At 38.2% G+C, this 14,258-nt stretch overlaps 1 protein-coding gene across 3 annotated transcripts in view; it reads left to right on the plus strand.

Moving 5' to 3' along the window:
• The window catches only part of NDC1 (NDC1 transmembrane nucleoporin), a 46,923-nt gene extending 37,095 nt beyond the window's left edge, over window positions 1–9,828 (plus strand). For 2 of the 3 annotated variants that reach the window (XM_025427680.3, XM_025427679.3), the window contains exons 17-18: window positions 4,403–4,563; window positions 7,199–9,828. In XM_025427680.3, coding sequence (XP_025283465.1) covers window positions 4,403–4,563; window positions 7,199–7,262 — 225 coding nt within the window. In that variant the 3' untranslated portion in view covers window positions 7,263–9,828. The other variant, XM_035716186.2, reaches the window with a different exon arrangement.
• Window positions 9,829–14,258: the final 4,430 nt, after the last annotated feature.

The raw sequence follows: 14,258 nt of genomic DNA on the forward strand, positions 1-14,258 counted from the left end.
TGTAACTGTTTATTATACCATATATTATTGTCATAATTTTAGTCGTATGCCACTTGAGCTATTATTTTCTTAGTATTTAAGTCATCCATTTTTAACTTAAATTTATATTAAAGCAAATTTCATATTACTTTTATAAAAGGAAAACTAGCCTGAGTCACTACAAACAGAGGTGTGCAGTTCCTTATCTCAAACCCTAGGGTATGTTTCAAGATACAGATCTTTTTGGATTTTAAGAATATAACATTGTATACATATCATATATTACATAATACTCCTATTGGAATCTGAGGTAGAATCCCCTTAATGAGGTACATTAATACTTTTCTCCAGTGAAATATCTGAGTATACATATTAAGTAAAATAAAGACTATGTATGAGTAGCCTTTGTCAGGTTTTACTGCCAGATGAGGTCAGTTCAGCTCTTGCCACTAATAGAGTTAAAGTTTTTGTTTTCAGGGCATTTTGGATTTCAGTGTTAAGGATAAGACAAAGTGAGAAAAGACAATAATTGAAAGCTCTAGCTAGTAGATAACTATTGTTTGCTGAAGCCCCTGAACCTGAAACCTGTTAATCCTTTGTCATAAAAGGCGATTAGTGAGGTTGAAAGATGTGTTATAGACATATTAGCTCCAAACTCAGTCTTTTCCTCCCTTATTTAACTGTACATCCTTAGGATCTATTGTTTCTTACTTATTTGTTGCGGTTTTTTTTTTTTTTTTGAGCTGTTCTAATTATTTATAGGAGCTGATATTTTGTGATTTTCATTCTTAGAGGTCTTTTGAAGAACAAAGAGAAGGAACAATTCAGTAAAATTCATTCTTTTGCATTTACCCTTAGGATCCTTCTAAAATCTAAGATGTATTTTGAAATCTTAGTGATTTTCCACTTCCATTATCCTGGAACAGTTTGCTCTTTGATCATTCTAGGAATTATTTCATCATTACTCATCAGTTACTCCCAATTGTGGTAAAAAGACCGGTGAGAAAACAGGAAAATGATGGAATCATGTAGTATCACATCATCTTTCAAGAAAAGGCCTATAAGCAATCAACACACATTTTTACAGTCTTTTTTTTTAAGCTTTCATTGAATATAGTTACTAATTCAGAATTTAAAACTTTTTGATTGCCCTAGTAATAGGAAGAAAATTGCCAGTATATTCAATAATTATTTGGATAAATCAGAACATGAATGCAAATGAACAGCACTCAAGACAGCTCTGTCAAATCAAAATATAATGCAATACACTTATGTAACTTTACATTTTCTAGGAGTTACATTAAAAAAATACAGGTGATCAAAAAAAAAAAATACAGGTGAGGTTAATTTTAATGATATATTTTAATTGTATCTACACTATTATAATTTTATCATGTTATCAATACATAATTTCTTTTTTTTTTTTTTTTCAATACATAATTTCTAATAAAATATTCTATATATTTTTTAACAGTCGTCAAGGTCTGATGTATATTTTTCACTTATAGCATATCTCAGTTGAGAACTGCCACATTTCAAGTGCTCAGTAGCTACATGTATTTTAGTGGCTACTGTATTGGATGGCATATCTCTAGACTTTAATGACGATCATATTAGAGGAATTTCAGACTATACGTCTTTAGATAATAATATTCTAGGTATATTTTCTCAAACTCAAGAAGTGATGACAGAACAATGTATTTTTAAGGAGAAAAAGGAAATATATGTGACATTCTCATCCAGTAAGTCATTCAAGGGGAAAGAGTTTGTCGTTTGTCTCACAATATTTTATCATGAGAACCTGTGTATCATCCCATTTTGCCAAAAGTACATGTGACAGTATTCTTTCATTTTCTATGATACCTTGCACCAAAATTTACTTTATATGGTTCATTAGTGGATAAGTGCTGAAGGCATACAAAGGTGATCAAAGGGAATCGATGATGTTGAGATGAAAAAACTCACTGGATTGATCATTTGAATTTTTCTTTATAAACCTAAGAGTGAAAATGTCTTCCAGGTACAGTGCATGGAAAATGGCTAATCTCTCTTCAACAACAACAACAACAAAAAATTATGAACTGTCAAAAAATTTTTAAAAATACTGTATTTTGATGGTATCATTCTTCTTATAAGATTACTTTAAATTATAAAAAGACTCCATTGGACCCAGGTTATCTTAAACCCTAGGGTATGTTTCAAGATACAGATCTTTTTGGATTTTAAGAATATAACATTGTGTATGTATCATGTATTACATAATACTCCTATTGGAATCTGAGGTAGAATCCCCTTAATGAGGTACATTAATACTTTTCTCCAGTGAAATATCTGAGTATTCATATTAAATAAAATAAAGACTGTGTATGAGTAGCCTTTGTCGGGTTTTACTGCCAGATGAGGATGACTATTTTCCCTGGTCTGATGAGGGTTAATCAGAAAGTTTACAAGAAAATTGAAAAAAAGTAACTTTATCCCTTATGATTCAGTGTTATCTAATGTTGCTTAAGTTTGTCACTGAATACCACTTCCCATGCTGCCTAAAATTATCTCAACTCTGTCCCAGTCTTAGGAGACACTCTTATAAGTTACTGTTGAAAGAATAAACGATTGAACTTGAACTTGTCATGGCAGACTGAACACACACATTAAATCTTGTTCTTTGCCCCCAAACTGTGCTAAACTACAATAAAAGGACTTTTAAAAAGACATAAATCCATAAACAGGAGAGGAGACAACAGCAACAGAGTCTTCAAAGCTGGAGAGCAGATGGTGAGATAACGAACTTAGCCGATCCCAGAGGCAAATCTGAAATCAGTAGTGGGACAGGCACCAGTACCTCTGGAACCAAGGGTGAAGGGACACATACCAAAATAAGGAGGATGGAAAATAAATAAATAAGGAGGATGGGTGTGAGCCAATTGAAAATCACTCCAACCCCTAGATTCTCTGCTGCTGGTGATCCTCCCCCCAGCAGCTGAGGTTTATCCTTTAGGGAGGGTAGAAAACCGGCGTCTCTGGCTGGCAGAGTTGTGAATAGATATAATAGACACACAGTTGTGCATTCTGTTTGAGAAGCATAGGGGTGTACTTGCCTGAGTGCAGGCCCTCCAGACAGGGTACTGGAAAACTCTTCTCTGGGAACTCTGACTAATCCAAGAAGAAAAACAAAGTTACTGAGTTGGGCATCCAACCTTAAAAAACCCCATGCAGATCACCTATTGTGAAGCTTGTTGTCAGTGATCTCTGTGTACTCAGAGCATTCTGTCTGCTTTTTTAGGAGGTCTCACTCAGTCATGAGCCAGGGATCACTAGATTTCTGAGCAAAGTCTGTAATGCAGAAGATAGAGACCAAAGAAGCAAAGGAAGGGAAAGAAGAAACTAAAGCAACCAAAACAACAAAAATCATCAAAATCCACAGAAATAGGAGAGGGTATTGCGTCTTTGAAACAAAAATAGGATGCTAAAATAAAGAGGATCACTCAAGAGTTCTTGAAATTAAAAACATGACAGAAATAATTTTAACTGTCTTTTCGTGGTTACAGCCAAAACTGTAAAGAATAGGCTTATATTACTTGTCACTGTAGATGTGATCTTGCTATAGTAGATTAATCCACTTACACTTTTATATTTTCAGTTCTCCCTTTTCTTAATGTAGTTATATCATTTAAAAATTATATTGTTTACCTTGGACCTTTAAAAGATATATTTAAATCTCTTTACCAAGCATAAATAAAGCGTTTCACTTGTGAATTCTCTCTCTCCCCACCTATTCTTGCTCACAGATGCTTTAGTATCTAGAAGTGAAAAGGAAGATAAGCTAGTTTAGTAAATAATTTTATGTAAAGTATAAAGTTCTGGTCTTTTTTTCTTTTTGCTGAGATTTATAATGAAAATACTCTCAGCAATCACACACTGTAAGCAGAGTAGGATGTCTGTGTTTAATTTCTCAATTTTGCACTTTCAAAGCCATTGGAGTGTAGCTCCTTTTTTTAGAGGGCGAGCCTGTACTTTTCCCTACTAACTGCTTTAGGGGCTGAGCCTTTACTGTGTTGTTTCTCAAACTGTTCTTCTTCTTTTTTTTTTTTTTTTCCTTAAACTGTCCTGTGATTCAAAATAAATGTTGTCTATTATGTCTTTTTTTTTCTTTCTTTTTTTTTTTAATGAGATACACACACACACACACAGAGACGCAGGCAGAGGGAGAAGCAGGCTCCATGCAGGGAGCCCGACATGGGACTCGATCCTGGGTCTCCAGGGCTGAAGGCAGCACTCAATCGCTGAGCCACCTGGGCCGTCTTAGTATGTCTTTATGATGTGTAAACTATCAGTTGATTTGAAGTAAAATCTCCTTAATCTTTTCAACTAATACGGCTTTGTTGATATTCTGAACTATTTGCTTTCTTTTTTTTTCTTGATCTAGGCAGTTGACAAGTACTTCAAGCTTCCTCATGCTTCCAGTAAACCACCTCGGATTTCAGGAAGCCTTGTGGACACTTCCTATAAAACATTAAGATTTGCATTTAGAGCATCACTAAAAACTGCCATCTATCGAATAACTACTACATTTGGTGAACATCTGAAGTAAGTTTACCAGTCTTAATCCATGATAAGAATCCCCTTTCAGGAGTTCCCTTAAGAAATAGGTTTGAAAATTATAAAGGCTCACATGTTGAACATGCTTTTTTGGGACTTTCATGGTTCTTACTGGGAATTAACTAGGATTTAGACCTTTTAAATAGTCCAATTTTAAAATTGGGACTATTGTATAAGCTTTGGGGCCTTCTTTCATACAGATAGAAAAGAGGACAGAAAGTTATAAAAGCAGTAAATGTAATCTCATATATAAATGTGTATATATAATTTTTTCTTAACTACCAAAACATCCTTATGAGAGATAAAGGGCAAAAAATGGAGTATCTTTTCAGAAAGGCATATTAAAAATAATCCTGATATTACATCTTGGTCAGCTAAGAGTTGGGGTGAGCAGAGTGTTCCATAAATGAGTCCTGGGTGCTTTGTGAATCATGCTGGAAAAACAGTGACAGATCATAACACCTTCAGAAATGGAACCAGAGAGAAAACCACAAATGCCAAACCTGTTTATATTTAGTTTCATTGATGTTTACTGCTTTCTTGTCATGAAACAATCTAGTTAGGCAGTATAAAGGATACAAGTTTATTAGCTGTGTTTATCACAATTGTAAATGAACTGTAGAAGACACAAGAGATTCCTTTTTCTGTATGCAATCAATAAATAGTTCAGAACTTCCTCATACTGCTTGCTTTTAGAAACAGTAGTATATTTTATTTCCATAATATACAGCAGTAATAGCAGGTTTTTATGTTCCATAAAACCTATGTGGGAATATAAAGCGCTCTAAGATGAAGGTTTTTTTCACTTGTTCAAAAACAAACCTGTTTTTGAATGCTCTCTAGATCTGTGCTCTCTTAATATGGCAGCTAGCTGCATATGGCTGTTGAAATTTAAATTAACTACAAGTTCATTTTGTCAGTCACACTGGCCACATTTTAGTCCTCAGTAACTACATATGGCTAGTGGCTACCATATTAGACAGCTAAGGTCAAACATTTGTGTCATTGCAGAAAGTTTATTGGGACAGCCCTGTTCCATACAATGCAGTTAGCACTTACGTATGTTTTTTTCATGTCCCTTTCTCAAAGAGTCTGTGAAGTGTAGAGGTTACCATAACTGCACAGACAGGGAAACTGAGGCTCAAGGAGGTTAAGAATTTGCCTCATAGCACAATCTAGTTGGTATTAGAACATGAACCTGAAATCAGGTCTTTTCTTAAAATCCCACCTTTTCTCCCTGTGCACTGGACTGCCTCAAAGGTGTAAGCTTCCATAGAGGATCCTCGATGGATGTGGAGCATGAAATATGTGTATTGATAATTGAGCGAAAGCAGAGAGAAAAGGGGACACAGAGTTTTAGATAAGAAAGGGGGATAAATGATTTAAAAAATTAGGAAAATGAAATTCTGCCTTAGTTTCTTTTCTCTGGGAAGAGCCATTTGTTATATATGGTGAGGTCAGTAGAGAGTGTTTTATATACCTGGGACGGAATGGTATGGTGGGAAAAAAGATTTGGAGTTAAAACATTTGGATTTATGTCTGGTTACGTCATTAATTGTCTGTGGTTGAGGTCAAGTTGCCTTATGATTTAACTTGCCCACGATTATGTAAAACCAGAATTCAGACTCAAATCTTTCTGACCCCAGTGTTCTGACGAACAGTATCTATACTCTTAACCAGTAGGCTGAGTTGTCTCTGCTAACCTCTGATCTTTGTGATACTGTCTGCCCTCCTGTGGAAAAGGTGTGTTATCTGGCCTCAATAGTACCCAGAGGGACTCCACACAGTAAAGTACTTGAAATGGTTCAATCGGAGGCAGCTGCAAGGTTTAAGCTAGCAGAGATGTGTATTTATAAGGCAATTTGGGATGATTTGTAGTGAAATTATTATAATAAACTTTTTTGGCACTTTTAAAAATGGTAACTTTCTGTAGCCTGGAATTTTATCATTTAACAATAACATCTTCAACAGCTAGAAAACCAGAAACTGTATTCAGTTTTTGCCCAAAAGTTTAAAAGGAAGTTTTATACTAGTTTCAGTACATATTTGCCATAATTTTGTCAAGGTAATGTATTTTAGTGGGGGCGAACATGAGGAGAGAACTCGGTTTCCCCATCCAAGACATAACTTATGTTCAAAGAGAAAACTAAATCTAAACCACCAAGCTGTTACCTTTGAAAACGATTAGTGGAGTCTATTGTGTTTTAACCAAACATTTTAGTTTAAAGGATCTTATATTAAAGGCAATTCAAATACTCCACAACTCAAAGATAATGTTGGAATCTGGTTTAAATAAAATAATAAAATCCAGAAAATCTACTGCGCGGCCTGGAACTCTGCACAGCAGGTTCCACAGCAGAGCAGGTTACAATCGATGCTTTCACTTGTCAGTCTTAATTTGCTTTGGTCTTTCAGAAGGTAGAAGCATGCCGTTCCTGAATGCAAGACCTCCTCCTCATTAGATTAAGGAGGGTTTTCATCCAGCTTTCTCAGAAGTACTAAATAAGTGAAGATTTCTATTCGTTTTTAATTGTTTTGAAAAATATTGACTCTGTGCTCTGTGGTTCACTTAATATGCTTAATGTAAAATAAAGCTTATGCTTTGAATTTATGTTTCATTTAGTGCTGTGCAAGCATCTGCAGAACATCAGAAAAGACTTCAACAGTTCTTGGAGTTCAAAGAATAGCTCAGTAATATAAACTGTGTTCATTACACTGCTGATACAGCTACAGATGGGACAGTAAATGTTCAGCATTCTTGGATCAGAAGAAAATGGACTAATTAGATGCTTCCTTTGTCGTGGTGGTTGCTTTGAAAACTATACTTTAATGGGAGAAATCATGGAAAGAAATTCTCAACAGAATAACCGAAAACTGCCTTTTCTGTACCGATTGCTTTTTGTGTGTGTGGTATAATAAAATCTTTATTCAATTTTACAGAAGCCTCTATGGCAGTAAAAATGTCTCTAGCTTCTATAGCTTAATAATAATAACTGGAAAATTTTTAGAATTTACTTTTGAGCTGAGTAGAGCCAGTTTAGAAGGTAAAATAGGTTGACTCGATTCAGTTTTCCTAATTGTGCTGAGAGTAGAAGTCTCTGTACGCTCGAAATACATGAGCCTTTTAAGAGTAGTTTCTGTTTACTGAAGGATAAAAGTGGTAACAGTGCAGAAAAATTCACAGAAAAATTACTGTTTAAAGGACATATTTTGTTAATCTGGTAGGTTGTGTTTTTCTTTCCAGGGACAAATTAAATTTGCATGATTGTCCAAAAAAGATCTCAATTTACAGATGCTAACTCTATATAAAGGAATGTGGAAAAATTCAGTTCTTAAGTTACAAGATTAAACATTCACATTTGGTTTTTGAAAGACGATTGACTGACAACTATGAATTTGTTTTCTATCATACTAGTAAACAATAAGTATATGGGTATTTTCCCAACTAGTTTTGCTTTCTTTTTTCTGGAACAAAACATTAAGTGATTGCAGAGGTTTTCAAGTGGGAGAAAAAGTTTTGCAACAAACACCAGGAACTTTCCCTTTTTCCTCTCCATCTCCCCCCCCCCCCCCCCAATCTTCATTAGATCAAATTATTTGGTGATGCTTGTTTGGCCTCACAGAAGGAGCAGCCTTTGCTGTGTTAACTGGCTAATAAAAATATATTAGGAAAATCTTTACAACCAGAAACAACTTAGTCATCAAATAGTGAAACCAAAATGTCGGAGGGCTTAGTGTACTTGGGAGTTTGTTGTATGTCCCAAAAGTGAGCGAGGGAATTTTATAATTTATTAGATCAACTTCTTTGGAGATAAAAGATCTAAAGTCCTCCTGGTAGGTATTCACTGGACTGGCATTGGGCCAAAATGTTCCCTTGTAATTCTATTATCTGTTCTTTCAACTCTCCTTCAATTTCTTCTTTAAGGTCAGCACAGTATTGTATATGAATCTTTAATGTAGTATGTATGTCTACCATTTGGTTACTTGATGTACTATATCTTTATTCCTTTTGTTTGTTGCCCCTTAACCAGCACATGCCAAATTATAAATGAACCCTGCTGGCCTTTAGAGTGTCTTTAGGAGACAGTTTCCCAGTTGTCAAGTGTCTGGAGTATTTAGGCTAATTGCTACTGCTTTCTTTTTTTCTTCCCTTCCCTCCCTATTCTACTCCCCTCCCGCCCCTTCCTTCCTTCCTTCCTTTTTTTTTCCTCATCTGGAGTAGACTATTCCCTTTTTTGAATATGAATGTTGAATTTTGAATGTGGTAGTTCCTTGGAGATGACCAGAAGACTGTGGCCAGGTTGACTGAAAACTGTTGAGTTCCATATTATAGAGCCATTGAGTTTTTTTCTGTTCCACTCTCCCTGGCTGAGGCATTTTGGGAGAAAAGGGCTCTTAACCTTCTGCTTCCATAAAAGAATTGTGGCCTGTGACCCTCTGGATTCCTGAGAGTGACAATGGGATGATTCCTTTAAACTTTGACTTAATTTGGATAAAATAATCTGGCTTAGGTTTAGGTTTTTGCCATTTCCCATATGCTTTGGGGAAAGGTATATTTGATGAGCAGTGTGAACATTTCTGAGATGTTCATCCATATTATCTCTCAAGAGAATGTGCTGTGTAAGAAATAGAGGTCACATCATGTCTTCCTAGTGGAGATTCGGAAACCGCTTCCCCAAATCTGGATTGTATTTAGTAGATAAGAGTCAGTTCCTTTTCCCTGTTGTGAGTTGATAATCTGTTGGGGTAGGGTGTTGCTCAATCACCTGTTACTAAAGAGAGCTCCTTCTCCTGTGTACAAGGAGAAGGATCTTAGGAAAGCCAAAAGGAGGGAGGCATTTCCTTTGATGAAGTCCCATCGTGCCTGTGAGCCCACTGATGCTATAACATTGGCCTGAAAGTTAGAGTGTGTTCTTTAAAAGCTTTTCTCTGTCAGTACAAAATCTGGTCCTGTCAGCTCTTGTGTGATGTCTGCTTGGCCTTAGCATAAATTCACATAGCTTCTTTCCCGGGGAACTGGGAAACTGTCCTACAATAAACCACTACAGTTGAGAGGATGTGGATAAGCAACAATTTGTTACTTTGCTGGATTTGTTCCTTGGTAATTGTTTTGTGTATCTTCCTGTAAATATGGTAATCTGTTTATATCCTTTTGTATATGACTGACACTGACTTGGGTAGAAAAATAAATTGACATTTTTCTGAATGGGACTGTTCATTAAAATACATGTATCCTCGAGATCAGTTATTTAATTTCTGGTGTGTGCGTGTTTCTTGAGCCATTTCAGTTCAGTCTCAGTTGTTTATAAAACTTAAAAAGGCTTAACTTCTTGAGAATCTAGTAGCTTTTGCCCCCACCTGGACTGATTGGTGGGTGATCCATGTTCAACGATAACTAATGAGCCTGAATTCTGAAGGTCTCTTTCTTCCGTATCTAAACAAAGGGTGCAAGTGCTGAAAGCCATCGCTTTTCTGGCCAGGATAGTGTTTGTGAGTGGATCATATTCCCCCAAGCTAACAGTTATGTCTGTCAGCTTTATTTCGATTAGTCTCAACCTCACCTCAAGGCAGTTGAGGTGCTACACAAAGGCCCTCAAGTCCCTCTCCGGCTCTCTCAACCCATAGTCCTCTTTCTTTGAAACAGAGTAGCTTAAAACAAAGATAGCCTTATTTCCACAGTTAACAGTCCAGCTATTCTTAGCAAGCTGCTGACCACCATTTTATTTTATTTTATTTTATTTCTTTTTAAGATTATTTATTTATTTACTCATGACAGACACAGAGAGAAAGAGAGGCAGAGGGAGAAGCAGGCTCCATGCAGGCACTGGTCTCCAGGATCACACCCTGGGCCAAAGGCAGGCACTAAACCCCTGAGCCACCCAGGGATTCCCCTGACCACCACTTTAAAATAAGCTTTGTTGTTTCTGTTTTAAGGGGGAGAAGACAAGGTCAGGTCAGACAAGCACATGCCTCCTGTAGTTCTCAGTCGTGGTCCTCAGCAGCCTTGACAGTTGCTGTAATGATGTGCAAGTCGATCCGGAACTAGCTAATCATTCAGAAACATTCCGAGTGTTATGGCCTCACGATTAGAAACAAATTGAGCTGCGAAGAAGACAGTTCTTGCCCTTAAGGAGTTTATAATCTACTGCGTGGCATTTGAAACCCAGAATCCGAAACATGAGCTTCACAGGGAGTGAGGTGTGGGGTCCAAGCTCCACAAGAATGCAGATCAGCTTCAGGAGGTCTAGACTGGTTTCCAAGAGATACAGTTTGTAACAAATGCTAAGCAGCGGTCTGAGAATCACACTGGGAGAAGGGTTTACTTTAGATCGGGAGTTCATCAAACTTAGCATGCATCGGAACCTTCGGAACGCTTATGAAGACAGATTGCTGGGCCCCACCTCCAGAATTTCTGATTCAGTAAGTTTGGGGTGGGGCCCAAGAGTTTGTATTTCCAGCAAGTGGCAGGTGATGCCGATGCTGCAGGTTAGGAGACCGCACTTACAGAAGCACAGCTCAAGTGGATTTTCTCTCTGAAGCTTATGAACTATCATTTGCCATAAGGTAGACTTCTTCCATCGGATTCATTATTGTAAACCTGGAAGGATATGGCTGGACCTCATAGGTGAGGTGAGATGGAATGCTGAGAAATAGATATCATATACCTACCTTGGAATTGGAGCAGGTGATGAATCGTGAGTTGCCCCTCCGTGCCGTTATGTGCTTGTGCTCGTGGTACCTTGCCTGAGTTTCTGTCCTGGCACATTTCCCATCCTTCATAGCTTAGCCTTTCCACATACTCTCAGGTAGAGTCCCCTGTGTTTTCTCAATGCTTCATCATTCCCTCTTTGGACCTTATTACACTATTTGTAACTTAACTGATTACAAATCCATGTCCCCTTGTAGACTGAGCTCCCTCTACTTCTGGGACTCCAGCTACACTTTCTTAATATATCACCTGTGTCTTGTCTTCTCTATTGTAATACTTTTTATTTTCTCTGCTTTATTCTGGATAGTTCCTTCTGATCCTTTTTATTTTTATTTTTTTAGATTTATTTATTTTGAGAGAGAAAACGAGAGAGCACAGTCAGGTGGAGGGTGGACAGAGTGGGAGAAGCAGACACCCCGCAGGGAGCCCTACCAACCGACTGAGGCGAGGCTTCATCCCAGCACCCTGAGAACAAGATCCAAGTTGAAAGCAGCTGCTTAACCCAGTGAGCCACCCAGGTGCCCCCTGACCTATCTTTTTTTTCAACTAAGTCTAGTCGGCAGTTAAACCTCTCTGCGAACTCATTTAGACTATGAGCTCCAGTAACAGTTTGCCAATAAATAGGTGAAAATTAGCGGTCCTTTCTAGGGTTACTTGAGTTTTCATCTTTAGCAGATCCTTACAATTCTGAAATCTAGAGGGTTTTTTTATTGGTTAAGTTTGTTGACAAAATTTATTTGGCAGCAAAACCTGACTTGAACTATGAGGGGCTATTTGTAGACTTAATTTACTCCATGTAGTATGACTATGCATATAGTCTCTGTAGTATGATTATGAGGTGCTGTTCCAGACCCCATGAGAGTGTTACGTAATATGCATCATTATTACCTTTCTAACATCTGAAAAATTCTTCATTCTGGAACATCTGGCCTCAGGAGTTTAAGTCAAGGTGTTGTAGACCTGTGTTTGTAAGATGCTGTTAATTCTTCCATTCACTCATTTGGCTTTCACTCCCGGCCCACTGTATACCAAGACCCTGTGAAAGGCACTGATTGTCCTTGTCTTCAAAGGGTTCACAATCCTGTGTGGGAGAAGTAAATGGAGGCAAAACTTGTTTGCAAAGAATCTTTTCCTACGTATTTACAAAATTGATGTCTCTTGGGACGCCTGGGTGGCTCAGCAGTTGGGCGCCGCCTTCGGCTCAGGTTGTGATCCCAGGATCTAGGATTGAGTCCCGCATTGGGCTCCCTGCATGGAGCCTGCTTCTCCCTCTGCCCGTGTCTCTGCCCCTCTCTCTCTGTCTGTTGTTTCTCATGAATGAATAAATCTTTAAAAAAGAAATTGATATGTCTTGCCATTGCTGTTTGCTGATGCACATCTGTCCTGTTCCTAGCCTATTCCAAGCACTAGTTGTTGCTCGCATTCGTGCCCACCTCCTTCATGGACCCTTTTCAGCACTACATGCAGCGTCTCCTTAGGTGTCTTGGCCCCAGCGTGCTTCATCATTTGCATTATTTTGCAGGAGCTGTGTGACTCTGCCTTACCTCTGACCACTCATGTTCCCCCTGCACACACGTATCTTATCAGATACAGTTGAGTGTGCCTTGCAAGTGATCCAGGTGGTAAAGCAGTTCTGGAAGACCTATGGGATGTCCTGGCAGAGAAACATGAGAAGGTGGCCTCTAAATCACAGACCTTTACCTTGAAAGTCTTTTAAACATATGTTGACTCTTGATTGACTTATTCTATTTGTCTCTCAACTTATTAGTAACATAGTCTACAGTCTTGAAAAAATAAACACTAAGGGGGCTGGTGGTGTAGTTAGTTAAGCGTCTGATGCTTGGTTTTGGCTTGGGTTGTAATCTCAGGGTCTTGGGATCACCCTGCAGAGAGGCTTGAGATTCTCTCTCCCTCTCCCTCTGTCCCTCCCGCTCATGCACTCTCTTGCTGCTCTCTCTCTTTCTCTCTCAAACAAATAAATCTTAATTGTACAAAACACTAGCCCCCAGGCAGCCCAGGTGGCTCAGCGGTTTAGCACTGCCTTCAGCCCAGGGTGTGATCCCGGAGACCTGGGATTGAGTCCCACATCAGGCTCCCTGCATGGAGCCTGCTTCTTCTGCCTGTGTCTCTGCTTTTCTCTCTCTCTATCACTGTCTGTCATGGATAAATAAAATCTTAAAAAAAATAAAATAAAAACACTAGCCCCTCCCTAATATTATGGCCCTTAGTTACAAGGACACAATCCCCATCTCAGTTTAGCATTAACTTTTGAGAAGGGGAGTTGATCCTGAGGGCACAGGAAAATCTTGGCTTATATACTTAAGTATAGATTTGTTTCTAGTCCCATGAAGAACCTGGAAAGTTTTTAGGGTTTCTAAATGGTTCTTCTCTGCTGCTTACTGCATCAGTGCTTTATTCTCCCTCCTTGCCTACTGGCCTACTCTCTCCAGCTGCCCACTAGCTCCTGAGTTTATGTAATGGAGACTGGCCATTTCTGAATGCCAGCCACATTCCTGATTGAAAGAAATTAGCCTAAATGGATCAAGTATTCAAAGGTCTAATTACGCTCGAGGGAAAAGGTCATGCAGTGCCAACCTGGCTTCTGCAAGCTTCCCTTTGTTGATTAGGAGAGAAAGGAGGGTAGGGGCACTTACCAGAGCCTCCTCCAAATTTGGGCAATGAGGGACTGTTAAGTTCCCTTACTTTGGGCTGGAACCCCAAAAGGCTGCACCCTAGAGGGAAGGGTAAAGAGGAAATAGATTGAATGAACTGTTAGAATTCTCATTAAATTGATTTGTGGTCATCCCTGTTTGCCAGTGTTTCTAGGCTCTGAGAGAAACTATCATAAATCCTCTGTGGAGAAAAACAACATCCTAGGCCTCAATTATTTTTACAAACAAGTTTTAAAATGGAATGTCTACACACAATTAAAACTAACCAGGCACAAGAAGAGACAAGATGACACGAATGAGAA

Source organism: Canis lupus, chromosome 5, assembly GCF_003254725.2.
Source record: "Canis lupus dingo isolate Sandy chromosome 5, ASM325472v2, whole genome shotgun sequence".
Classification (NCBI taxonomy): Eukaryota; Metazoa; Chordata; class Mammalia; order Carnivora; family Canidae; genus Canis; species Canis lupus.